Consider the following 26072-nt stretch of genomic DNA (forward strand, 5'->3'; position numbering starts at 1 on the left):
TTATAATAATTGTTTACTCAATGTCCTTGATTCTCTAGTTGCTGTAAAAACCCAGTTTCCTTCGCGTGTTCTGCTCCATGGTTTACCATTGACCTCTAAGCATTGAAGGTCAGTCTAGGTCATCTTCTCTTCATAATATACATCCTCCCTCTAGGGAATCAAATTTGATCTTCAGTTTACCTGTTTTGCTAATGACATCTAGTTCTATCTCTCCTGCAGGCCTGATTCGTCCTCCCTCCCACCTTCTTCCCTTGGAGAATGCCTATCCGAATTAAAATCCTGGTTCAGCTCTAATTTTCTTAAACTCAATGAGGATAAAACTGAAATCCTCCTTATTGGCACTAAATCTAACTTTTAGAAGCCAAATCATTTCTCACTCACTATTGATAACTGCACAGTTTTCCCTTCAACTCAGGTTAAGAGCATTGGTGTCATCCTAGACAGTTCACTATCCTAGAAATCTCACATCAGTAATCTCACTTGTTCTGCATATTTCCATCCACATTAACCGATTACGTCCTTCTTTCCACCCAGTCTACGCCCATTCTCGTTACTTCCCGCATTGACTATTGCAATTCTCTCTTGCATGGTCTCCCCCAAAAATTCCTCCATAAGCTTCAACTGGTTCAAAACTCCGGATTATTACAAGAACCCCCTCCTACCAGCTTACCTTTCTGACCTGTTAAGCACTACCTCTTCTATCCAGTTTGCTGTGCCTTCTTTCCACCTCAGCACTATGGGAAAAAGAGCTTTCAGTTGCTCTGCACCCAGGCTGTGGAACTCTCTAGCCCCAGATGTAAGAAACACTTGTTCTCTCCCTCAGTTTATGTGTTTTATTCTATTGTTAAGTGTGCTTGGGTGTCTAGAAAGGCTCTTTTAAATACATTTTTTTTATTAATATTATTTTTATTATTTCACAACAGCCAGGTGAGGATAAAGGGGAGTGGTCACTGTTGATCTGTTAGCAGCTTTTAGGGTTTTCTGCGCCTGTAACAGAAAACCGAGTGAATCACAATCTGTAGTTATGTATTCTGTTGAAAACAACACTTTACTCAGAGGCGATGCAGAAAGTTGACAGCTTACTTGGTGACTGCATGATGCTCCAACCCAGGTCCCAAGTTTGATCCAGCCCTCATCGCCACAGCCACAGAGCACTGCGAAGAGGGAAAAGATTAGGACCTAAATCTATCTGCAAGTGTTCTGAATAGCTCAGCCTGATTCTGATACTAGAAGGAGAATTTTTTAATCAGCTTACCCTCGTCTCCACATCAGTCAAAGCTCCATCTCCACTGACTGACACGCCTTCTGAAGACTTCCTCTTCCAACTTCAGAGATTGATACGTAAAAACATTAGTACAGCTTCAGCAGTTTGGAATCATATTTAACAACTTAAGAAAATGTAAGACTCAGGAGGCACGTTAGGTAATGTACGTAAAATTATTAACAATATTAACAACAATAACAATATTAACAATACTAGTTGTTTTTTTTTGTTTTGTTTTTTACAAAATTCACAGCAGTAGTGAAATAAGATAATCAAAATGTCCGATGCTGTGTCCTGCTGTTATGAATTACATAGAATAAGAGATGAGTTTTTGCTCAACTGAGCTATCAAGTTGATCTCAGTCAAAGACGTACTCTAGAACAATCCCAGCACAGAAAGCAAACCCTAGTTTTTTTTGTTATCCTGTTATTACAGAGTGAAATATATTTAAACCTCAGCAACACAACGATTATAACATTCCAGAATGGAAATAAACTTGGTGGTTAAGTCTTATTTTCTATTAAGAAGAAGAAAAGTATTATCTGTTTTTTGATAATGTGGCAGTATCCAGAAATCCAGCTCACCATATGGAACATTATATGGTCAGGTAACACATCTAAAAATGTTAAACATTTTTTTAGGGTGCAAATTCAAGACATTTTTATAATTATAAATTATTACCTTGGGACTGTAGTGAGCTCCTGTTTCAGTGTCTCAATGTCAGTGAACTGGACAGCTTGCCCTCCTCCTCTCGTTTTAATGACATCGCCCTAAAGAAAAAAAACAAAAAGAACCACCATTAGATATCTTTGTTATTTAATATTTAATACAGTGCGAAGCCCTTCTTGTGATCAGTAATTCAACCATCACAAGAGTTTCCTTTCTAAGGATAAGCATGCACACTACTACAATCATGCAACAGAACATTGAGAACCACTTTATAGAAATTATTTAAATTCACTTCTTAAAACTGACAAACTTATTCGAGCAAAGTGTAAAACAAACAGTTACAAAACCACACTGACTCAAACTCAAGTTGGCAAATATGCTGCTGGTTTGCTGAAAACTTGCTAATATAAATGTCTGCATGAGTAAGGAAGTGTAACCAAATATATCATTCTGAATATCAGTAATATGCTGCGCTGCATACTTGACCTTTATAAGTTTGGTCTGTATCTCGCCGTCGGAGGCAACTTCTTGGTGCGTTAGCACGTATCTGTCACACTTGGACAGAGCCTTCTTGCTGGGTGCAGACACCTGGATGGCGTTGGGGATGACCGGCTGCAAAACTGTGCCCAAGTCCATGCTTGACGATGGCTTATGGTCCACCCACTTCTCCCCACCAGCAGAGCGGGAACGACGGTGCAGCAGGCGTACTGGTGTTGTCGTCTGAACAGATCAATGGGAAATGATTTTAAAAAGGGAAAAATCCCACAAACAGAGTGAACAAAAACACAGAACTTGACAAAGCATTACAAAGCTTGACAAAAGAAATCATAAAACTTATACATTTTGGGGGGCAGGGTACCCCACACCCTAAACTTGTAGGAGCCAAAATGCTGACACGTCACAACCTCATGCTGCTGCCTTTAGCTAACTCACTGACCCTGTATCTTCTTTCAATTAGGTCTACATGAAACGAAGGGGAAGGGAAGCAGTCTCTCTCATCCACTCTGCTCAAGCACACAGCTCTCCTCCTGGCCCGGCTGATTGAAGTGCCCGTTGAGGCCTGGGGTCTTGTGGGTGTTCTTGTGGGTGTACTAGGGGAACTGTAACCCCGCATGCTGTCCTGAGCTGCCTGCTCCTCACATGCAGATCTAGCCACAGACAAAAAGGTACTTCTGCTGGGGACGGGGCAGGTGGGCCTTGGGTTCGTCTCATCCTCCTCATCACTAGCAGCACTGCCTGACTGTGACTCTGGCTTTGGACTGACATGAGGGGAATCGACTGGGCACTGGAGAGTGAAATGGAAACACTAAATGGTCACAGTTAGACATGCAAAAATTAGACGTTATAGGAACGGGATACATTCACAGTCTAACGTAATCAAATGCAGCAACCACTTTATGTAAAGTACAAAGTTCATGTTTTTCCCCATACCTGGTGAAAAACATGAACACTGAAATGTAAATTTACCTAAGCTGAGCTAAAATGATCTGTGAGTTGATGCAAATTTATCTGCAACATAATTCATTTTACAGTTTGTCTTATTTGTTGTAAATTCAGTATCTTTGATTTTTAAAACTATAGATTCAGACCAATAAATTTAGACCAACCTACTGAGAAATCTACAGCATCAAAATAACTCTTACACATTCACCAGGAATGTAATTTCCTCAGTTTCACAGTGGTACTTAATTGCTGAAGGACTACATGATCATATGCATGAGGCTTTTATTATAACCTGCCTGCTGCTGTGGCACTGGGATTAGTGATGTTAGTAGATTAAGAGAGACGAGTGCAGTAGAATTTAACTTTGAATGGGCAGAATACCATTCAACACCCTTAAAAACATTCATCATTATGGTTTTTAAACACAACATACAGGGACAGGTGAGGGTGATGCTGATCTCTTTGGCGGTAGGTGGTCCTCTTTGGAGGGTCGCTGAGAACGGTGCTGATGCTGTGGTTGTGGTAGAGGCTGTGGCTGCGTCTGACGGGGTGGAGGTTCAGGGCGACCTGGAGTCTTGCTCTCTGTCACGATGGCCTTGAGCTGCTTCAGCTTTTCGTCTTTCACCCACAGCTTATTTTGCATCTCAAGCTGCAGTGCATTAACACGTCTCTCCTGCACAGTGAGGATATTGCAAAATGTTCAAATGCAATATTATTCAAGTTGCTTGAATAAGACAAATTAGCTTCCACTATAAAGACTAAAACAATGACCAACAAGGGCTGTTTGCAAAACTGATAGTAAGATCTAAATTTTACTCACATTTCAAAGTAGGTCTTTTTTTGTTTGTGGTCTTTATTGGAAATCTATAAATTGTTGAATAAAAAGAAAAAAAGATATTTGAAACTCACACATTCTTTCTCCCACTTGAACTGGGTGTCCGAGATCACGCCATGCATGCGCTGCTCCATGCGTCTCTTCTCTGACAGCTCTCTCTGAAGCCTCTGCTCTCTGGTTTCCAGCTCATGCTGCAGCGAGCGCTTGTCATCTTCAAAGATTTTAGTTGTTTTCTGCAGGATGTCAATCTGAAACAGAGACATTAATATTAAAGAAAAAAAAGTGACAACCTTTAAATCTGCAGCGTGAATGGATTAGTCTCCCACCTTGTGTTCTTGCATCTTTGTTTTCTTCTCTAAACGTTCAATCTCTGTCTTGTTGCCTTGGATGATTTTGTCTTTCTCTATCAGTTTGCCGTTTTGTTCCTGAATAAAGTTGTCTTTGGAAATTAGGCTGGTATCCAGTTCTTGGAGCACAGGCTTCATCATGTTGGCTGAAATAACATCAAGAGAAATGTGAGCCAAGAGAAAGACAACTATTCAAAAACTGATCTTTCAAAGCCAAAAAGTATCAGGTGAGCTAAAATGAGAACAGACACCTGTTTTACTGTATTCCTCCATCAGCATCTGCTTGATCCTCTGCCTGTTCTTCAGGGCTTCAATCAGCCTGGGCAGCGTGATGTCATCATGTGGGTCAGTCAGCTCACAGGAGGGTAGAGATGGGAGACTGAGGATCAGAGTGTTTGCAGCAGCAGGCATGTCTACAGAAGACAAGGAATCACAAGTCCTTAAAGCAATTGTGTGGTTGTTAATAATCATCACACACAATACTGTTAAAACATTTACACGGTACTAGTTCAGATTAATTGTGTTTAATTTTAATGGAAATTACGTTTGCAAGAGTTTGGCTTGTCCGGTAATTTGCATGTTTTGTGTTTCCAAAGAACTTCTTGAAAAATAATGCATTCTCTCATTTTCAAATTAAACCTTTACACATAGTAAGTTGATGCCCGAGTTTTCTAAAATTGTGAATACAAGGCTGAATAATACTTTAAATGTTGCTACAGTTAACTATGGTAAATCGACTGTTTCTTATATCGCACTTTTGTACACTGAGCGCTCAAAGTATCTTCCCCAAGGATATTTGGCATTCAGACTGAAGCAGCCAGGGTTCGAATCACCAGCTTTGCGATTAGCAGATGGCCTGCTCTTCCTCCTGAGCTACAGCCACCTCCAACTACAATTCTCCTTGAGATGATAAAATGAAAATGAAAAGTCCATGTAAAAGCTGCCACTGTGCAGCCATCTTATTTGGGCTGTTATTTTGAAGTATCATCTAAATCATTGTTGTAATTTCAGAGAAATTATGCATTATCCTGACATTTCTGGCCATTTAATATACAATTCACAAGCAACCGATGACAGTGGGAAGAAAAACTTCCATTTAATAGGAATAGGAATGAGTGGATGAGGGGAGGAAGACAGCATAAAAGATGTGCTGTGGAAGAGAGTGAAAAGAAGTTAGTGAAGAAGCCCACAGCAGCCAAGACGTATTGCAGCATAAACAAGCCGCATAATTAATGGACAGTTTACAGTCATCTGATGAATACCAAACTATAAGAAAGTTTTAAGCCTAATCCTAAAAGCAGAAAGAGGGTGTTTCAAATTCAAACTGGGAGCTGGTTCCACAAAAGCAAATATGCCCTCTTCTGAGATGCTGTTGGCACTCTCGCTGTTCTGGATCAACTGAAGGCTTTTCAGGGAGCTTTTGGGACAAGTTGATAATGAATTACAAGAGTCATAGTAATAAATGCATGAAGTAACTTTTCAGCATCACTCTGACAGAGGAGATTTCTAATTTTAGAGATACTGCACAAACGCAAGGAAAGCAGTCCTACATTTCTGTGTGAAACACTTTGTGATCTTTGTCTTGAAAGGTGCTATATAGTCTGAATTTGGAAGCACACAAAAATGTGTCCAGTGGATTATTAAATATAACAACAATTACCAGAAGTGGAAAAACCCCTCATTATACACTTGGTGTTTAAAAGGTTGAGTGTAAAACTTCAGTGCGCCTAAATTTAGGCTAATCACTTGATTAATAATAATAATGGATTGGATTTATATAGCGCTTTTCAAGGCACCCAAAGTGCTTTACAATGCCACTATTCATTCACTCTCGCATTCACACACTGGTGGAGGCAGCTACGGTTGTAGCCACAGCTGCCCTGGGGCAGACTGACAGAAGCGAGGCTGCCATATCGCGCCATCGGCCCCTCTGGCCAACACCAGTAGGCAGTAGGGTAAAGTGTCTTGCCCAAGGACACAACGACCACGACAGAGAGGCTGGGAATCGAACCGGCAACCTTCCGGTTACAGATATGCTTCCCCTGAGCCACGGTCGCCCCAGGGTGTTAAATAAATAAATAAATAAAAACTTAAGCACAGTATTAATTTTTTTTTACCAGGAACTATCGGACCACTGCGTTCTTCCAATCTGTGAGACAGCTCATCTTTGAATGCCTGGTTTCTATGACGACGGCCTGGAGTAGCGCTACAGATTGGTCTGTCCGCTGGCCTGGCCACTTCCTCCACTTGCATCATCTCTGCAAACTGCACCAAAAGCTACACAAACAGAGCATTTCCTTTATGTCAGGAGAAAATAAATAAATAAAATTTCGGGTTAATTAAAAAGACAAAAAGTAAGAGGGCAGGGTCAAGTTACCAGGGTTTCCTCATAGTCATCAGTCTTGGGATCGACACAGACAACCATTCTAACTTTTCCCTTTCCATCGAAGTCGTTTTTAAACCGGTGGGTTATTTTGGAGCCTCCAAACAGCTCAAGCCGAGCTGTTTGTCTGATACTCATTTCTATTCTTGGCCATTCTGGTCAGTTTCAATGAAAATCTTAACATCTTTAACTCTGCCACCTCCAGCACTGCCTCCCATCTTTTTTGTCAGTGCCACTGTCTCCAAACCATACATCATAGCAGGTTTCACCGCTGTCTTAAAGTTTAAAACCTCAGTTAGATGGCAGTCAGGTGGCACTCCTCTCAATAAAACTCTTCCAGATTAAAAAGTCTAAATCTGTTGCCTTTGAGGAAGAAAACTGATGGCTGCAGAACGAAACTGTGGGCTCACATTCAGGTTGAAGAGAAACTGTCCAGAAGAATTTTCACTCTGTCAGTAAATGACTCCACTCTAGGTTTAAACATTCCCTTACTGGAATTTTTTTCCCACCCAGTGGAATGTATGAGATTCACATCTGTGCTGTCTGCCAAGTTAACCTTTAAGAATTCAGGGACACTCACCCCAACTGGGTCCGTCTGGTTGCTGGAGGGTTTTTTTGGAGGATGCCTGCGGGGGGTTTTAACCTTCCTGTAAAAGTAAATAAATACAAAGTCATTCACAATTCAAACAGAAGCGTAAGCGTTAACAATTAATTACTTTATAATGGCTTAACAAAGCCACTTGCTAGATGGCTAATTAGCCCCCTGCTAACAGTAAAGCAGAGCGTCAGCGTCCGTTGTTAACTCCTTAAACTTAAATTCACCATTTAGTGACAGGGTAATACACACAAACAATATAGCCTGCCTGCAACATATATAATATAAACCTATACTTACACTTCTCTCGTCATTGGTACCTATGCTGAATTCACCGTTTCTATTTGTCTAGTCTTAAATCGTCCCTCCACCTCGACGCCTCTTCTTCTTCTTCTTTTAAATTTGATTGGCGGTTGGCAAACAACTGAAGGATGCATTACCGCCACCAAAAAAACCCTCAAATTCTCCCAAACAACTTACTTTCTTTTAAAAACTGAATTAAGGCCTGATAACTTTCACTTCTTGAGACCTTTTGCAGTAAATCAATAAGATCTAGCTTCATTTTTATGTTTCTGAGGTTTCGGGTCAGTTGTCTTTTCTCCACCTGATACTTCTGACAATATAACATGTTCTCTAGTTTCCTCTTCTCCACAGTAGTCACATTTCCCTGTATTATGTTTCCCTATCATGAATAGTGTAGTGTTCAAACCAGTATGTCTTATTCTCGATATGACCACGATATGTACCACCTCCTTTCTCCTACTCCTTCCTGTGGTTCTCATTTCTCCTACTCTCCGCTAAATTTTATAGGAGAGTCCCCTCCTTTCCCCTCCCACTGTTTTCCCATCTTTTCTTCATTTCTTGCCTTACAATACTCTTTATCTCTGTCTTACAGAAGTTAATAACCAGGTCAACTACCCCATGTTTTGTGGCTTCCTTCGCAGCTCTATTTGCCATTTCATTTGCTTTTACTCCACAGTGAGCTGCAATCCATAAAAAGACAACTGTAAGTCCCATCATTTGTATTATGTAAAGTGTTTCCTGAATTCCTGTTAGAACATCTGCTCTACTTTCTGAGTGGCTACACTGTAAACTGGCCAATGACGAGCTTGAGTCTGAACAAATGACTGATTGTAACAGCCTGGTGTCTTCTATCCACTGAACAGCTAACAGAATTGTGAGCATTTCTCCAGTCTCCTTCTCCGACAGTCCATCATTGATCCTTTTCCCTATTTTGACTTTAAACTCCAGAACAACACTGGTTTGACTGGCTGTATTCTTTGATGCATCTGTATATATTTGTGCATAATTATAATACTGGTCAGTGTAAACCTGTATGTGAGTTTAAACTAAATGCCCTTCCTCCCAGCAAGGTTTTAGTACCTCTTCTGTTGGGTGATCCTGTCCATGTCCCTGTAGATTTGCCCAGTAATTGAGTGTTAGCTGTTTTCTTCTCATTCCTAGTGGCATCTCACCCATCTCCATCTGTAAAGCTGCTGTTGGGCTTGTTTTAAACGCACCTGTGCAGAGTCTCAGTGCCTGATACTGACTGAAGTCTAACTTTAATAGACTTGTGTCAGCCACGAAATTATATGCTACACATCCATAATCTAACACTGATCTAATCAACCCAGTGTGTATGGCCCTCAAAGACTTCCTATCCGCTCCCCAGTCCACCCCAACTAAACATCTCATTATATTTAATACCTTTTTGCATTTATCCACTATTTTCTGAATGTGTACAGCCCATGTTATATCCAGCCACAATCCCAGAAACTTAAATTTACTTGCTCTTTATAACTCTTCACCATATAACTTTAGCTTGGCTTCCTCACCAACTCTTTTCCTTGTAGAAAAAAATATTGTCTTTGTCTTATACACTGCACATTTATTTTACAGACATTAAATATTAAAGCTATAGGTCTGCAATTTCCTGGATTTTTACCATCGTTTCTTGGCTTACCTATGGGCACAACTACTGCCTCCTTCCGGCTTTGCGGCAGTTTCCCACCCTCCCAAACTCTGTTATAGAACTCTAACAAAAGATCTTTAGCTGACTCACTAAGATGGTTTATCATGATATAGCAAACCTGATCTTTTTCCGGTGCTTAGAATTTGGATTTCCGAAGAACTCGATTCAATTCTGACTTTGTAAAAGTAATATTTAATAAACCATCTGTATCTTCTACTTGTTTCAGTAAATCCTTATTCTCTATGGTTGTCATTTCTCTTCCACTTCGCCCTTCTCCACTAGCATTGCCTGAACTATGGATTTTAACAAAGGTTTTGCTTTTTCCTCATCTTTTAATGCTGTTGCCTTTCCATCTCTCAAGATTGGATATCCATACTCCCTTTTTATACCATTCATCCTTCTAATCATTGACCAAACATTGTGTATTTCTGTCTCCCTCCCTACTGGATTACAAAAACCCCTCCAGAAGTCCCTCTTTGCATTTTTAATTGTTCTTCTTACCTTAGCTTGTAATTTTTTTATTTTCAATGAAATTCTGAAAACTGCGATTCCTCTTTAATATGTTAAAAGCTTTATTTAATCACTTTATCACAATCCTTTGTCCAACAAGATACAATCTTCTTTTCCCTTCTTTCCTCTTTATCGCCCAGTTTGCTGCCTCTAAAACTGCCTTACAAATAGAATAATTTAAATCATCAACCCCAACATTCATATCAATCTTTTGCATTTCACTAACTAATCAAAATGTATCCCAATCTGCATTACTGAAACACCACTTCTGCACACCCCTATGTCATGTTTCTCTACACTCAGCTCTATCTCAGTCATTATAGGATAATGGTCACTGCCTACAGTTGTCTTTTTTTATTACCTGCCATGAATAAATACCTGCCAATGAGTGTGACACTAATGTAATGTCACTTGCTGATTCTGCACCTGTTCTAACTTTCACTCTTCCATCATTCAGACACACATTTTTTTTTTATCTCTATCAATCACTGCTCCATTCTGATCCTTACAGTTACCCCATAATGTGCTGTGTGCATTAAAGTCCCCACACCATATTACTTTCCCACTTAAATATGTGCCAAGTTCCTCTACTGATAACAGTGTTACCCGGGTTCAAAAAATTGACTACTCTGATGCTACTATATCTTGACCAGATTTTCATTACAAAGTATTCTGTGTTCCTATAGCTAGGACTCTATATTGGGTTCCTTGCTTTACAAATTTTACAAACCCTCTTCCATTACCCTCATTTCTATCTCTCCGGACATCATCATAACCTTTAATAACAAAATCCAAAGTAGGTTTAAGCCAGGTCTTCTGAATACAGATTATTTATTTTCGCATTTTTTGATGAATCCTTTGAGCCCTTGTCCATTTGCAATCAAACTTGTGGCGTTCCACGGTGATCATACTGTCCTCTCATCTCCCTCTCCTCCAAGTCTTATATTGATATGTTCCCGAGATATATCTTTAATGCCAAAAGACCTCTCTGCTCCTTTCACAATTATTATAAGTTTCTGTTTTGTGTTTCACTTGATCTATGCAATTTATAACATAGGCAATAAACAAAATCATCTTCTCCACTGTCAGTCCTGTATGAGTTCCATGTGTCTGTACGAAATCTGATGTTGACATCGGTTGAGCCTTTCCTGTTTCTTCCTGTGCCTTCTGTTCCCTCTTGACAGCCTCGGTGTAACTTACGATGTGAACTACTTTAACTTGTTTGACCTCCATGGCCTTCTTTCTGACTTAACAACCCCATAACTTAACCCTTGCTGCCCCCCACAGTTACTGCATTTATCCTACACTATCCCCACATTCCTCATATCTGTGTTCACCTCCACACACACACTACCCATTTCTCATTTGCAAACTGTAGTGATGTGCCCATATCTTTGCCATTTATAGCACTTGAGGGGCAGCGGAACATATGCTCTAATCTAATAGACTGAACATCCTTACAGAATATGTTAGCATTAAAAGACTAAATTATGTTTAGATGGGAAATTCAAATTAGTCAACCTGGATACACAAAATCCTTATATGCAAATTCAGGAACCACTCTATTGCATTTTTTTTTTCAGTGTAGTGAAGAAAAGTGAGAAAATTATAAAATGAAAACAAAAACACTTTTTCCAAACTTGAAGCTCAGTTTAATTCACCAAAATCAGACAAATTGTATACATGAGACAAAAATCATTACTGTGGAGGTTTTACAATAACTCGTGAGCAGAGTAAAATATGTGCAAACAGAATTTTGTTTAGCTGTAGAGCCACAGTAACTAAAGATGCATATATCTGAGTAAATAGATAGTTATTTTACACAACAATTCTTTGGTGACCTATGTATATACTCTTCTGCATATTTATATAAAAAGATGGAAAGCATTTAAATATCATCACTAGAACTAAATATAAAAACAGAGGTCAGACTATTGCACAACAGCCAGGTGAGGATAAAGGGGAGTGGTCACTGTTGATCTGTTAGCAGCTTTTAGGGTTTTCTGCGCCTGTAACAGAAAACCGAGTGAATCACAATCTGTAGTCATGTATTCTGAGTGAAAACTACACTTTACTCAGAGGCAATGCAGAAAGTTGACAGCTTACTTGGTGACTGCATGATGCTCCAACCCAGGTCCCAAGTTTGATCCAGCCCTCATCGCCACAGCCACAGAGCACTGCGAAGAGGGAAAAGATTAGGACCTAAATCTATCTGCAAGTGTTCTGAATAGCTCAGCCTGATTCTGATACTAGAAGGAGAATTTTTTAAATCAGCTTACCCTCGTCTCCACATCAGTCAAAGCTCCATCTCCACTGGCTGACACGCCTTCTGAAGATTTCCTCTTCCGCCTTCAGAGATTGATACGTAAAAACATTAGCACAGCTTCAGCAGTTTGGAATCATATTTAACAACTTAAAAAATGTAAGACTCAGGAGGCACGTTAGGTAATGCATGTACAATTATTAACAATATTAATATGTTTGTTTGTTTTTTTAAACTGGATACCAAACTGACAACAGTAGTGAAATAAGCTAATCAAAATGTCCGATGCTGTGTCCTGCTGTCATAGAATAAGGGATGTGTCTTTGCTCAACTGAGCTGTCAAGTTGATCTCAGTCAAAGACAGACAGGAACTGGATACCGGTTCCTGTCTGGTATCTGTCTGGATACCAGACAGAACAAGGCCAGCACAGAAAGCAAATCCAGTTTTTTGTTATCCTGTTATTAAATGCCTTTGTTCCCCTTTTGTTAAAACATAGAAAAACACTACACAAAAATACTGCAAAAGGAAAAGGTTGCCTTATAAGTGTATGAACTCAAAATGCACATTTCACTTAAAAATTAAGATGTGAAAATGTGAATAAATCAACTTGTTCGAGATATTCATCTCCTGCTGAGAAACAACAAAACAAACAAAAAACCCAAAACAAAAAGAGAAAACTGCACCAAACACCCAAAAAATAAGGATAAGTCGTCTCATCAGATACTGATGCTTATTTCCTATATGCCACAAAAAAACACAAAACAAAAATAAATAAATAAATAAATAAAATAACAACCCTTGACAATATTAAAATTCAAGTGTATTCAAGGATTTCAAGCACCTGTATAAGCCCTGTATTAAACATTTCAATATTTTTTTTTTTGGTTAAGGTTATAAATTATTACCTTGGGACTGTAGTGAGCTCCTGTTTCAGTGTCTCAATGTCAGTGAACTGGACAGCTTGCCCTCCTCCTCTCGTTTTAATGACATCGCCCTAAAGAAAAAAAAAACACAAAAAGAACCACCATTAGATATCTTTGTTATTTAATATTTAATACAGTGCGAAGCCCTTCTTGTGATCAGTAATTCAACCATCACAAGAGTTTCCTTTCTAAGGATAAGCATGCACACTACTACAATCATGCAACAGAACATTGAGAACCACTTTATAGAAATTATTTAAATTCACTTCTTAAAACTGACAAACTTATTCGAGCAAAGTGTAAAACAAACAGTTACAAAACCACACTGACTCAAACTCAAGTTGGCAAATATGCTGCTGGTTTGCTGAAAACTTGCTAATATAAATGTCTGCATGAGTAAGGAAGTGTAACCAAATATATCATTCTGAATATCAGTAATATGCTGCGCTGCATACTTGACCTTTATAAGTTTGGTCTGTATCTCGCCGTCGGAGGCAACTTCTTGGTGCGTTAGCACGTATCTGTCACACTTGGACAGAGCCTTCTCGCTGGGTGCAGACACCTGGATGGCGTTGGGGATGACCGGCTGCAAAACTGTGCCCAAGTCCATGCTTGACGATGGCTTATGGTCCACCCACTTCTCCCCACCAGCAGAGCGGGAACGACGGTGACGCGGGCGTACTGGTGCTGTCGTCTGAACAGATCAACAGGAAAACGGTTTAAAAAGGGGAAAGAAAATAAATTTAAAAAAAAATCCAAAGTGAACAAAAACACAGAACTTGACAAAGCATTACAAAGCTTGACAAAAGAAATCATAAAACTTATACATTTTGGGGGGCAGGGTACCCCACACCCTAAACTTGTAGGAGCCAAAATGCTGACACGTCACAACCTCATGCTGCTGCCTTTAGCTAACTCACTGACCCTGTATCTTCTTTCAATTAGGTCTACATGAAACGAAGGGGAAGGGAAGCAGTCTCTCTCATCCACTCTGCTCAAGCACACAGCTCTCCTCCTGGCCCGGCTGACTGAAGGGCCCGTTGAGGCCTGGGGTCTTGTGGGTGTTCTTGTGGGTGTACTAGGGGAACTGTAACCCTGCATGCTGTCCTGAGCTGCCTGCTCCTCACATGCAGATCTAGCCACAGACAAAAAGGTACTTCTGCTGGGGACGGGGCAGGTGGGCCTTGGGTTCGTCTCATCCTCCTCATCACTAGCAGCACTGCCTGACTGTGACTCTGGCTTTGGACTGACATGAGGGGAATCGACTGGGCACTGGAGAGTGAAATGGAAACACTAAATGGTCACAGTTAGACATGCAAAAATTAGACGTTATAGGAACGGGATACATTCACAGTCTAACGTAATCAAATGCAGCAACCACTTTATGTAAAGTACAAAGTTCATGTTTTTCCCCATACCTGGTGAAAAACATGAACACTGAAATGTAAATTTACCAAAGCTGAGCTAAAATGATCTGTGAGTTGATGCAAATTTATCTGCAACATAATTCATTTTACAGTTTGTCTTATTTGTTGTAAATTCAGTATCTTTGATTTTTAAAACTATAGATTCAGACCAATAAATTTAGACCAACCTACTGAGAAATCTACAGCATCAAAATAATTTCCTCAGTTTCACAGTGGTACTTAATTGCTGAAGGACTACATGATCATATGCATGAGGCGTTTATTATAACCTGCCTGCTGCTGTGGCACTGGGATTAGTGATGTTAGTAGATTAAGAGAGACGAGTGCAGTAGAATTTAACTTTGAATGGGCAGAATACCATTCAACACCCTTAAAAACATTCATCATTATGGTTTTTAAACACAACATACAGGGACAGGTGAGGGTGATGCTGATCTCTTTGGCGGTAGGTGGTCCTCTTTGGAGGGTCGCTGAGAACGGGGCTGATGCTGTGGTTGTGGTAGAGGCTGTGGCTGCGTCTGACGGGGTGGAGGTTCAGGGCGACCTGGAGTCTTGCTCTCTGTCACGATGGCCTTGAGCTGCTTCAGCTTTTCGTCTTTCACCCACAGCTTATTTTGCATCTCAAGCTGCAGTGCATTAACACGTCTCTCCTGCACAGTGAGGATATTGCAAAATGTTCAAATGCAATATTAACCAAGTTGCTTGAATAAGACAAATTAGCTTCCACTATAAAGACTAAAACAATGACCAACAAGGCTGTTTGCAAAACTGATAGTAAGATCTAAATTTTACACACATTTCAAAGTAGGTCTTTTTTTGTTTGTGGTCTTTATTGGAAATCTATACATTGTTGAATAAAAAGAAAAAAAGATATTTGAAACTCACACATTCTTTCTCCCACTTGAACTGGGTGTCCGAGATCACGCCATGCATGCGCTGCTCCATGCGTCTCTTCTCTGACAGCTCTCTCTGAAGCCTCTGCTCTCTGGTTTCCAGCTCATGCTGCAGCGAGCGCTTGTCATCTTCAAAGATTTTAGTTGTTTTCTGCAGGATGTCAATCTGAAACAGAGACATTAATATTAAAGAAAAAAAAGTGACAACCTTTAAATCTGCAGCGTGAATGGATTAGTCTCCCACCTTGTGTTCTTGCATCTTTGTTTTCTTCTCTAAACGTTCAATCTCTGCCTTGTTGCCTTGGATGATTTTGTCTTTCTCTATCAGTTTGCCGTTTTGTTCCTGAATAAAGTTGTCTTTGGAAATTAGGCTGGTATCCAGTTCTTGGAGCACAGGCTTCATCATGTTGGCTGAAATAACATCAAGAGAAATGTGAGCCAAGAGAAAGACAACTATTCAAAAACTGATCTTTCAAAGCCAAAAAGTATCAGGTGAGCTAAAATGAGAACAGACACCTGTTTTACTGTATTCCTCCATCAGCATCTGCTTGATCCTCTGCCTGTTCTCCAGGGCTTCAATCAGCCTGGGCAGCGTGATGTCATCATGTGGGTCAGTCAGCTCACAGGAGGGTAGAGATGGGAGACTGAGGATCAGAGTGTTTGCAGCAGCAGGCATGTCTACAAAAGACAAGGAATCACAAGTCCTTAAAGCAATTGTGTGGTTTTTAATAATTATCATCACACACACAATACTCCACTATTAAAACATTTACACAGTAGTAGTTCAGATTAATTCTGTTCAATTTTAATGGAAATTACATTTGCAAGAGTTTGGCTTGTCTGTTAATTTGCATGTTTTGTGTTTCCAAAGAACTTGCCCAAGGATATTTGGCATGCAGACTGAAGCAGCCAGGGTTCGAATCACCAGCCTTCCGATTAGCAGATGGCCGGCTCTTCCCCCTGAGTTACAGCCATCCCCAACTACAATTCTCCTTGAGATGATAAAATGAAAAGTCCATGTAAAAGCTGCCACTGTGCAGCCATCTTATTTGGGCTGTTGTTTTGAAGTATCATCTAAATCATTGTTGTAATTTCAGAGAAATTATGCATTATCCTGACATTTCTGGCCATTTAATATACAATTCACAAGCAACCGATGACAGTGGGAAGGAAAACTTCCATTTAATAGGAATAGGAATGAGTGGATGAGGGGAGGAAGACAGCATAAAAGATGTGCTGTGGAAGAGAGTGAAAAGAGGTAAGTCAAGAAGATTGCTCAGTGTATCATGGGAAGTCCACAGCAGCCTAGGCCTACTGCAGCATAACCAAGCAGCATAATAAGGGACAATTTATGGTCATCAGATGAATACCAAACTAAGAAAGTTTTAAGCCTAATCTCAAAAGCAGAAAGACAGCATCTCAAATTCAAACTGGGAGCTGGTTCCGCAAAAACAAATATGCCCTCTTCTGAGTTGCTGTTGGCACTCTCGCTGCAGAGTTCTGGATCAACTGAAGGCTTTTCAGGGAGCTTTTGGGACCGGTTGATAATGAATTTCAAGAGTCATAGTCATAAATGCATGAACTATTTTTTCTGATTTTAGAGCTATTGCACAAATGCAAGAAACCAGTCCTACATATGTGTTTAATATGTGCAATAAAGGACATATTCTGGTCAAAAATTACTCCCAAGATTCCTCACAGTGTTACTGAAGGTCAAGGTAATGCCATCCAGCTTAACCTTGGTTTTATCTGAATTTACAAGCACACAAAAATGTGTCCAATGATATTAGTGAATATAACAACAATTAGCAGAAGTGGAAAACACACTTGGTGTTGCTCTTGTTAAAAGGTTGAGTGTTCTTACATTTCGGCTAATCTTTTGATTAACAGGATGTTTCACACACATACCAGGATCTATGGGGCCACCACGTTCTTCCAATCTGCGAGACAGCTCATCTTTGAATGCCTGGTTTCTATGACGACGGCCTGGAGTAAAGCCACAGATTGGTCTGTCCACTGGCCTGGCCACTTCCACCTCTTGGGTCATCTCTGCAAACCGCATCACCAGCTGCACAAACAGAGCATGTGTTATATGTCGGGGGGGGGGGGGGGGGTAATTAAAAAGTAACAAAGTAAGAGGGCAGGGTCAAGTTACCAGGGTTTCCTCATAGTCATCAGTCTTGGGATTGACACAGACAACCATTCTAACTTTTCCCTCTCCATCGAAGTAGTTTTTAAACAGGTGGGTTATTTTGGAGTCTCGATAGGGGACCATCTGGAAGAGAAAAATGTCAATTATATACATATTTTATCAGGAAATGAAATCCAAGTCCATCTTCAGTTTGGCAACACATACCTTGTTTGTGCCACACATTTGGTTTTCTCGAAGTATCTCGATGCATGTCCTCAGATTCAGCAAAGACTGATTTATGTTACCTGAAAGGCAAAAAGTGGTTAAAGCTCAAATGAACCCCAGCTAAACCCAAGTCCATAGGCTTGTATATAAACAGACTTGTCTTAACAGAAGGCCAGCAGGAGACAGCCCTTGTATGCTACATAAATAAGTCATATATGAATAAAAGAAAGTGACAAATACTACTATTCAGGTAATCTGTTAACAGACATACGTGTGTTTTTTTTCTATATCTTGTTTTGTAAAGTATAACTAGTTTAAGCATATTCTTCTGGAATAAAAATAAGTTTTTAGGACACTTTTGGCTAAATTGACTAAATTGTAACTGATAACAAATCAGCAGCCACTTTTATAATGTCCATTATTTTGGAGCATTATCTAAATTAAAGGTCACCACTGCATTCAAAACTTCAAGCAATTCTGCTTCAAGTTTACCGAACTTGTCCAAAATAAGGATTTAAATATTAACAAACCTGCTTCACGTATACGAGTGCCTTCTGCCCCTGTCCTGCCAGTTCGCTCGCTTCCTGCCAAGTCCACCAGGCACAGCTGACTAACACTTATCTGGTTCTTATCCTAACAATCAAATTAAGAAGAAAAATATTTGTCAATTATGGTTTATCCAAGTATGTTACCAACAGGGCTCTGGTGTGGGGAAATTTGGTTCAACTTTTAGCTGACCTGGAGAACGTTGTCGCCATCTGCATCAAGAGGCGCCTGAGCCAGTTTAATAATGAACACACTGTGGGAGCGACTGGACTCTCTATTCAGCCGGGTGTTCGCAACCTTCCTCTTTTTTTGACCTGGAAAAAACACAGTACAGGCCATTTCTAAAACCACATTTCTTTCCAGACATTTTCATGCACAATTTAAAAGCCAAACTATTTCAGACACAAAACTCATACTGAGCATTCACATTCCTCAACAACCTGCTCAGAGAGAAGATTAACTGAGGTCATTTACTGGCCAGAGCCGAACCCAGAGGGCAGCAATTCCAGGTCAGTCACATCTACGATCATCACTGCAGGGTACTTTATTTTTTCTTTACATTTATATGAGAACAACTCACCTCTCCAGAACACTTGAAAAGCCTCCTCGGCAGATTTGACTTCAACCTCCAGACAACCGGCCACATACATGATGTGATTCTGATCCTCTCTGAGGATTTTAGACTGAGGCGGTCTGCATTTAGAAAATAATCATATTAGGGAACTGCTTTTCCTTCAATCTGCAAAATGTTGCATACCAAGCATTGCAGGGAGTCGAAGACATTAATGCTGGTTGTTTTCAGCCACAGAAAGTAACCAGTTACAGTCAAAGCATCACAAATAGATGTAAGAACATTCAGTGTTGCCAGAACAAACACCAAAAGCAGCAGGGGGAATATAAGGATTTTCAAGGCTAAAGTAACACTCATCAACACTGGAGACATTACCTCCCATCAGCAGCTCTGTTACACATGGTTGTGCGTGGTTCAGAATGAATGTGTCCAAAATACATATTTTTTACCACTGAATGTGCTCCCAGATTTATACTTTTTGCATGACGTAACTCTGAATTTTGGACTACAGCTGATTATTTTAATGATCAATTCAATTATTTGCAGACAAAATAACTGATAACTTGAGCTCAAAAACACAAAAACAAGAGAAGCTTCAAATCTTGCACACCAATCATCCCAAAAATATAGTCAGTGTACTATTATTTTTTTTTTTAAAAAAGTAATCAGTCAAATCATCAAAACTCATTTTTATGACAGCAAAAACATCTGTGAAACTTAGGAAATGTCTCCAACACTGACAGGTTACTTTTTTTGCACATTTGTATGCAACAGCAGAAGCTCAGCTAAAAATCAGGCTGCTACAAATATTCACTGGTCACATACATCAACTCAGTGTTCTGGCGCACTGGTGTGCCTCCACCATTCCACCTAGTAAAAAGAAAAGACAACAGTTTTGTCTCCTGGCTAATCTGCCATAGAAAATAAACTGAACTACACCTAATATTTTACTCTATTACTCTAATGAGATACAACATGATCCACATACATACTGTACACATGAATTGTGTTCCTTTTGTTGTATATTTTCTAAACTCACTTTGGCTTGATTGCATCTTCCTGAGTTTCCTCCAGGAGATCATAGATGTAGTTGTTGTAGATTTCTACGTAGGAGACGAAGACGCTGTAGCTGCTGTCGTCATCCACGCCATCTGATTTAGAGGCCTCCTCTGGCTTAATCATGTCAGCAATTTCAGGATCAGCCTTTAGCCTAAAAATCAAAGTAGAAAGTTGCACATTAAAACCAACATCCCACTACACTCAGAACTGAGGTAACAATGCAAGCTTAACAAACCCAAAATATCTTTCTGTTAACTAGATTCACTTATCCTAACATCACCAGTCAGGTGAAACAGTGACACAGAAATAAAGTCTTAGCAATTTTACAGTGCTGATTCTTCCTAAAGGGTACGAAAGACTCTTGAATTAATTGGCCAATAGGTGACAATTTGATTTTGATCTCTAATTTTGAACATGATCTTCTCCACAGTAGGGATAGGTATCGTTTAGGTTTTATCCGATACCGGTGCCAAATCGGTACTTTTGAAACGGTGCCGGTGCTCAAACGGTGCTCAAACCGGTGCTTAAAGAATGGAGAACACAAAATTGGTCCAAAAACCTCTCATGTTCAGCTGTTTTTGACTGAACAGGGTGATCCGAAGGGCCAGCTCTGTTCTAGGATGCCCTCTGGACCCAGTGGAGGTGGTGAGTGACAGGAGAACGGCGGCTAAGCTGTCATCCCTGTTGGACAACATCTCCCACCCCATGCAGCAGACTGTGACAGCACTGAGCAGCTCCTTCAGTGGGAGACTGCGGCACCCACGGTGTGGGACGGAGAGATTTCGCAGGCCTTTCCTCCCCACTGCTGTCAGACTCCATAATAAAGACTTTAACTGATCAAGCACACACATCCATACATATGCAATAATACTAAGTGCAATAATCCTTTCTGTCATCGTTGTATTTTTACTCAGTTGTTGTATATAGTATTTGTATTTGTCTTTATTTTTATCTTATTGTATATTTATTTTATTTTATTCTACTGTATATAGTATTTTATTCTATTCTGTACAGTTGTGTACTGTATTTATTCTTATTGTATTCTAATTTTTGCCTCATAACTTTTGCACTGTCCACTTCCTGCTGTGACAAAACAAATTTCCCACGTGTGGGACTAATAAAGGTTATCTTATCTTATCTTTTTTGTAAAAAGATAACAATGTTAGCCTTTTAAGCAGCTATGGGGCATATATGGTATCACTCTTGGCCGGAAGCAGTGCTTAAACAATGGAAAAAACACAAACTTTGTCCTAAACCTCTCATGTTTAACTGTTTTCCACTTTTTCTTTGGTCATTTTAGCCTTTTTGGCCAGGGTGAAGGGAGTATCTGCCATCAAACAAGAGGACAGCCGCATGTAGCTATGATGATGTTTGCTACAGTAGTTCACCTTACATGCATTAATGTAATAACGTGGTTAGCCTACTCAACGTAAATTACACACGAACAACATTAAGCTACTCAGGCAGAGAAGAACAGCTGCTGCTGCCGTCATCATCCGTCATCATTTCTGCTACACTGGCAGGGCTAGGGGCCAGGACTCTCCTCTTCGTGTTTTTGGGGTATGTTGCATAACAGGCAACCCACCCGCAGTAGATGTGCTCGGTGTGAGGTCTCGCAGCAAGCTATCAAATACGGCGCATTTCTGGGCTTTTAAAAAAAAACCGCTATGCGTCGCCAGGTGTTTCATCGGATTTGAGGTGTTACCTCCTTTGACAGTATCACAGTATCAGCTTAAAGCACTTGTTGCAGGCTGCTGAGTTTGCATATTTTGCTGTGAAGTACAGCCAGACTTTTGACCGCTTCGCCTTGGACATTTTTAATCTGTAGCTCTGCTCTAAAAGAACGTACGTACCTGGGCCCCCCTACTATCCTCGGAAACGTAAAATGATTGGCTAGAAGTGTATCACAGCTCAGGAAAAAAAAAAGCACCGAAATGTGCGCTGCTTTTCGGTCTGGTTACTACCATTTATGTCAGAACCGGTGCCATCATGGCACCGGACACCGGTACCCATCCCTACTCCACAGCAGTAGCAGCACAAGTTACTCTGCAATAGTTAATAAACCTAGGACTGACTTATTCAGGTAACCGGAAGTTACCTGAATAAGTCAAAGTCCTACTTCACAGACAGTGATGATTTTTACAACGTATGTTTCGTTTCTTGCCATTCCACTGGATGGATAAAATGGGTCTAATAAAATCTAAATCTGTGTCAGGCTATAGAACATCAGTTTGAAAGACAGATTATTTAGTTGTACAAAGTAAATGAAGTGTAAGAGCAAAAATGTGTTGATAATTCTTGTCATCCATGACTTTTACACTGTTGAAATGCAGGACTGTACGGCATGTCTTCATTGTCAAATTTGAATGCATAATTTCATGTGATATTGGGATTTGGAGTTTTGCAAAATTTTGCTGTAGTCTTTCTTTAGCAACAAAGCTCCAAGTCAGTAGGCACATCTCACCATGGGATGTAGATTTTTGGATTGCTGACCGCAGATTCCACCACATCTTTCTCAGTAATGTGAACTTACTTTTCACACCCATAATTTAAAAAAAAAAGTAAAATGGGCCTTTACCTGGTGGAGGGTGTTTTAGGAACAGACAAGTTGTTGTCCCGCCTTTGGCGCTCCAACAAAGCATCTACTTCAGTCTGAATCTCAATACTGTTTTTCTCATCAGTCTTAAATACCTGAACAAAGAGAAAAAAGGAAATTAAATTAATAAATAAGCAAATTACTCAGTTATTCTGGTGCCAAACATAATTAACCATTTTTATGTGCCATTTTCGTACATATCTCTTGGCCTGGTAAGGACCTATACTGTTGAAAATCATGTCAAGGGAGCGAGGCAGAAGTCCACCCTGGCCTGGAGAGCCTGTCATGGTGAAAGTCTTTCCACTTCCTGTCACCCCGTACGTAAAAAGCAGACCTGACACAAACAGAGAGGAAATCAGCTGCCAATAATGAACTACTCAAGGCTAAAGTAGGTTAAAATGCAGCTGTTAAGAGGGGAAACAGGTCACTGTAATTTAAAATGTTACTGTACTTTAAAATAATCATTGCATATTACTGATGTGGCCTTTGCTTTTACCATTTTTTCCACGGATGAGGTCATCAACAAGAGGTTTCGCCACATGCTCAAAGAGCTCCATCTGTGATACTGAAACTCCAAAGACTTTTTTGAAGGAGTACTGTGTCTGTGAACCAAAAGGGATTACAAAAAATAAATACATAAAATAAATAAATAAATAAATATACGTATGCATGCTTTGCTTGTTCTGGAAGACCAAAATCAACCATGCGTTATTTTTTCTCTTGTACTTTCTAAATTCTTCAGTATTTCTGGGGATACGCCTGAAATGAAGCCTTCTACAAGGCTAGACAAACCACTTCAGCTATGCTCATTTATTACAGAGGATGAGTAGTTCTATTCATATCTCCTTCTCAATGCCTAGTCTCCACTCTTGAAGGATGTCATCTAATCTGGTCTGAGAACACCTTGTTCCCCACATCTACAAAAGTTCAGTAACTCCATAAACAATGCATTGTACAATTTAACAGATATTGATACATCAAATTATAACAGACTATATTTGGGATATGGAGATGCAGCAAAATGATGTGGACTGAATAAGAAGGGATTGATTTTTATACATGATGGTAAATAAGTCAATCTGGGTAGCTAGCTAGCATGGTTAAGACTGTTTAATATCCAATCTGATTGCTTCATACTTTTGCATTCTCACAGCTCTTTTTAGCTTTTTGTTCCACACCACTAGGTGTGTCTATATATCTGTTTCCCACTATCATGTGCAGTTACCTGAAAGACCTGTGAGAATGCAAAAGTATGAAGCAGTCAGGTAACTGCACATGATAGTGGGAAACAGATATATAGACACACCTAGTGGTGTGGAACAAAAAACTAAAATAAATAAATAAATAAATAAATAAATAAATTGTGGTCTTCAAGGCATTTGTAGCTATGAGAGGTGATAGCAAAAGTCACAACAAACTGGGAAGTGTGCCCCCACCTGTCCAACATCACTACATCTCATGTAAAATTACACAGAGAAAGGCATCAGGGCAAAACAGGCCCAGTCCTGGCACTCTATCAATGGAGGGAAAAACAAAAATGGAATAATTTGTCTTTAACAGTCGTAGAGTTTTATGACACAGGAGTAAGATACGAAATTTCCAACGATGCAAACAATATTTATGACTGGATTTACTTATTGTTGGTTTCAGTCTTTATGCAGCTTTTCCTGACAATGACAGAAACACAATCTCACTACCTTTAATCAATTACTACTCCAAACTTATCGGATTTCTTACCTCTTTGTATTCTCCATTGCGGTTTGTTTTGAAGCCCTCCGGGGTGTGCATCTGGATGGTGGTACTGCTGATCACCTCAATGCAGCATTCCTCATCCTCAGCTCCCAGGGGTCGCACACGGCAATATACCTGAAGAACAAAACAACACACATTAAAACAAGCTCTAACGGTACATTTTGAGCTCGTTACTACTGCAAAGATATTTAATTTGCCCAAGAATATCTGATGAACGATTAAAAAAAAAAAAAACCCAACAACCACCAAACAGACTCTGACATTCTTGGATGCAGTAGGATTTTTGCTACCATTTGTTTCAGCTTATTGCCACTTGGTGAAACTTTTAAACATACTTTTATTAAGAAACTGAGGAGTCTTGTTATTCACAGCCAGAGTCTTTCTCCTGTTGCTTTTAAAAAAAAAAAAAAAAAAGAACAAAAAGGGGGGAAAAAAACTGAGGAGAGATAGCAATCGAAACTTTTATTGCAAAAGCTTCTTCTTTCTGCTGCTAAAAGTCTAAATCTGTTGCCTTTGAGGAAGAAAACTGATGGCTGCAGAGCGAAACTGTGGGCTCACAGTCAGGTTGAAGAGAAATTGTCCAGAAGAATTTTCACTCTGTCAGTAAATTACTCCACTCTAGGTTCAAACACTCCCTCACTGGAATGTTTTCTCTTCCACCCAGTGGAATGTATGAGATTCACATTTGTACTGTCTGCCAAGTTGACCTTCTTTAAGAATTCAGGGACACTCACCCCAACTGGGTCCGTTTGGTTGCTGGAGGTTTTTTTTAGAGGATGCCTGCGGGGGGTTTTACCCTTCCTGTAAAAGTAAATAAATACATAGTCATTAACAATTCAAACACACTGTAAGCGTTAGCCATTAATGACTATGTGATGGCTTAACAAAGCCTGTTGTTAGACGGCTAATTAGCCCCCTGCTAACGGTAAAGCAGAGAGTCAACGTCCGTTGGTAACTCCTTAAACTCGCCATTTCGTGACATGGTAAAACGCATAAACAATACAGCCTACCAGCGACATATATAATATAAACTTGTACTTACAGTTGTCTCGTCATCGTAGCGTGGTGCCTGTGCTGAATTCACTGTTTCTGTTTGTCTAGTTTTGAATCTTCCCTCCGCCTCAAAGCCTCAAATCAGCGACTTTTTCAAAACGGACCCGAAGCAACCAATGGGATCTGGCAACGGCAAACACGTGTTTCCGCCTTCACTTCCGAGACTCTTACGCCTAAAAAAAACAAAAAACAAAACAAAACAAAACAAACAAAAAACAAACAAACAAATAAATAAATAAATAAATAAAAAGTTGGCAAATGCAGTAAAATATAAAATATAATGTACAAACGTCTTTCAGCCACTTTCATTCTTCATCTTCATAAATAGTCCTTGATGTCTGCTACCAGCGAAATGTAAATCCTTTCTTTGTTTTACACAATTCTTAAATATTTTATGAAAATTATTTAGTTTAATAATTTAACATGACATTGACATAACGTGACTTTTTTTTTTATTTATTTGAGCAATGAATAACTTCGCAATCTTCTGTGAGCATTTCGTTGCCGTTACCTCACTTTGTAGTTTGAGTTGTTTGAACTCCAAACATGGTGCACACTGAGATTTCATGGTGGCTCTACAGTGCCACCCACCGTTCACCAGCTTTAACAGACAC

The 26072-nt window shown here is 39.8% G+C and overlaps 2 protein-coding genes and 1 non-coding gene across 8 annotated transcripts; all 3 read right to left on the reverse strand.

Annotated features, from left to right (window-relative positions):
- Window positions 1-915: 915 nt before the first annotated feature.
- LOC120729897 (kinesin-like protein KIF23) lies at window positions 916-8274 on the reverse strand. 2 transcript variants are annotated; one of them, XM_040025866.1, is made up of 13 exons: window positions 7837-8274; window positions 7522-7588; window positions 6676-6835; window positions 4810-4971; window positions 4538-4704; window positions 4286-4459; window positions 3810-4049; window positions 2871-3239; window positions 2420-2653; window positions 1946-2034; window positions 1256-1325; window positions 1084-1154; window positions 916-987 (listed from the first exon to the last, which is right to left on the reverse strand). In XM_040025866.1, the coding sequence occupies exons 1-13, from the start codon at window positions 7848-7850 to the stop codon at window positions 972-974; spliced, it is 1833 nt and encodes a 610-aa protein (XP_039881800.1). In that variant the 5' UTR covers window positions 7851-8274; the 3' UTR covers window positions 916-971. The 2 variants fall into 2 exon arrangements, with proteins under 2 accessions (XP_039881800.1, XP_039881801.1); XM_040025867.1 differs by lacking the exons at window positions 6676-6835; window positions 7837-8274.
- Window positions 8275-11647: 3373 nt separating this feature from the next.
- LOC120729896 (kinesin-like protein KIF23) lies at window positions 11648-26061 on the reverse strand. Of its 5 annotated transcripts, none has more exons than XM_040025862.1 (25): window positions 25970-26061; window positions 25448-25631; window positions 25140-25206; window positions 24391-24519; window positions 23150-23255; window positions 22851-22987; window positions 22636-22748; window positions 20038-20208; window positions 19824-19868; window positions 19008-19120; window positions 18620-18741; window positions 18412-18514; window positions 17882-17961; window positions 17681-17800; window positions 17434-17593; window positions 16042-16203; window positions 15770-15936; window positions 15518-15691; window positions 15043-15282; window positions 14130-14477; window positions 13666-13899; window positions 13188-13276; window positions 12298-12367; window positions 12125-12195; window positions 11648-12027 (listed from the first exon to the last, which is right to left on the reverse strand). In XM_040025862.1, the coding sequence occupies exons 2-25, from the start codon at window positions 25459-25461 to the stop codon at window positions 12012-12014; spliced, it is 3051 nt and encodes a 1016-aa protein (XP_039881796.1). In that variant the 5' UTR covers window positions 25462-25631; window positions 25970-26061; the 3' UTR covers window positions 11648-12011. The 5 variants fall into 5 exon arrangements, with proteins under 5 accessions (XP_039881796.1, XP_039881795.1, XP_039881797.1 ...); XM_040025861.1 differs by having other exon boundaries at window positions 14130-14498; XM_040025863.1 differs by lacking the exon at window positions 19824-19868 and having other exon boundaries at window positions 14130-14498.
- LOC120730554 lies at window positions 18868-18965 on the reverse strand. Its single transcript, XR_005695132.1, has one exon. It is a non-coding gene; the product is annotated as a Z30 small nucleolar RNA (small nucleolar RNA).
- Window positions 26062-26072: the final 11 nt, after the last annotated feature.

The sequence above is a fragment of the Simochromis diagramma genome, unplaced genomic scaffold (assembly GCF_900408965.1).
Source record: "Simochromis diagramma unplaced genomic scaffold, fSimDia1.1 OVJJ01000293.1, whole genome shotgun sequence".
NCBI classification, from domain to species: domain Eukaryota; kingdom Metazoa; phylum Chordata; class Actinopteri; order Cichliformes; family Cichlidae; genus Simochromis; species Simochromis diagramma.

Bases quoted from the DNA above. Each gene is read 5' to 3' on its own strand.
- LOC120729897 (XM_040025866.1), bottom strand. The intron at 6,836-7,521 runs GTGAGTGTCCCT...CTGTTTGTGTAG, and splicing joins ACCAGACGGACCCAGTTGGG to CTTTTGGTGCAGTTTGCAGA. The intron at 4,972-6,675 runs GTAAAAAAAAAT...TGTCTTCTGTAG, and splicing joins CAGTGGTCCGATAGTTCCTG to ACATGCCTGCTGCTGCAAAC.
- LOC120729896 (XM_040025861.1), bottom strand. The intron at 17,801-17,881 runs GTATGTGTTGCC...TTTCTCTTCCAG, and splicing joins AAATGTGTGGCACAAACAAG to ATGGTCCCCTATCGAGACTC. The intron at 17,594-17,680 runs GTAACTTGACCC...CTGTTTGTGCAG, and splicing joins ATGACTATGAGGAAACCCTG to CTGGTGATGCGGTTTGCAGA.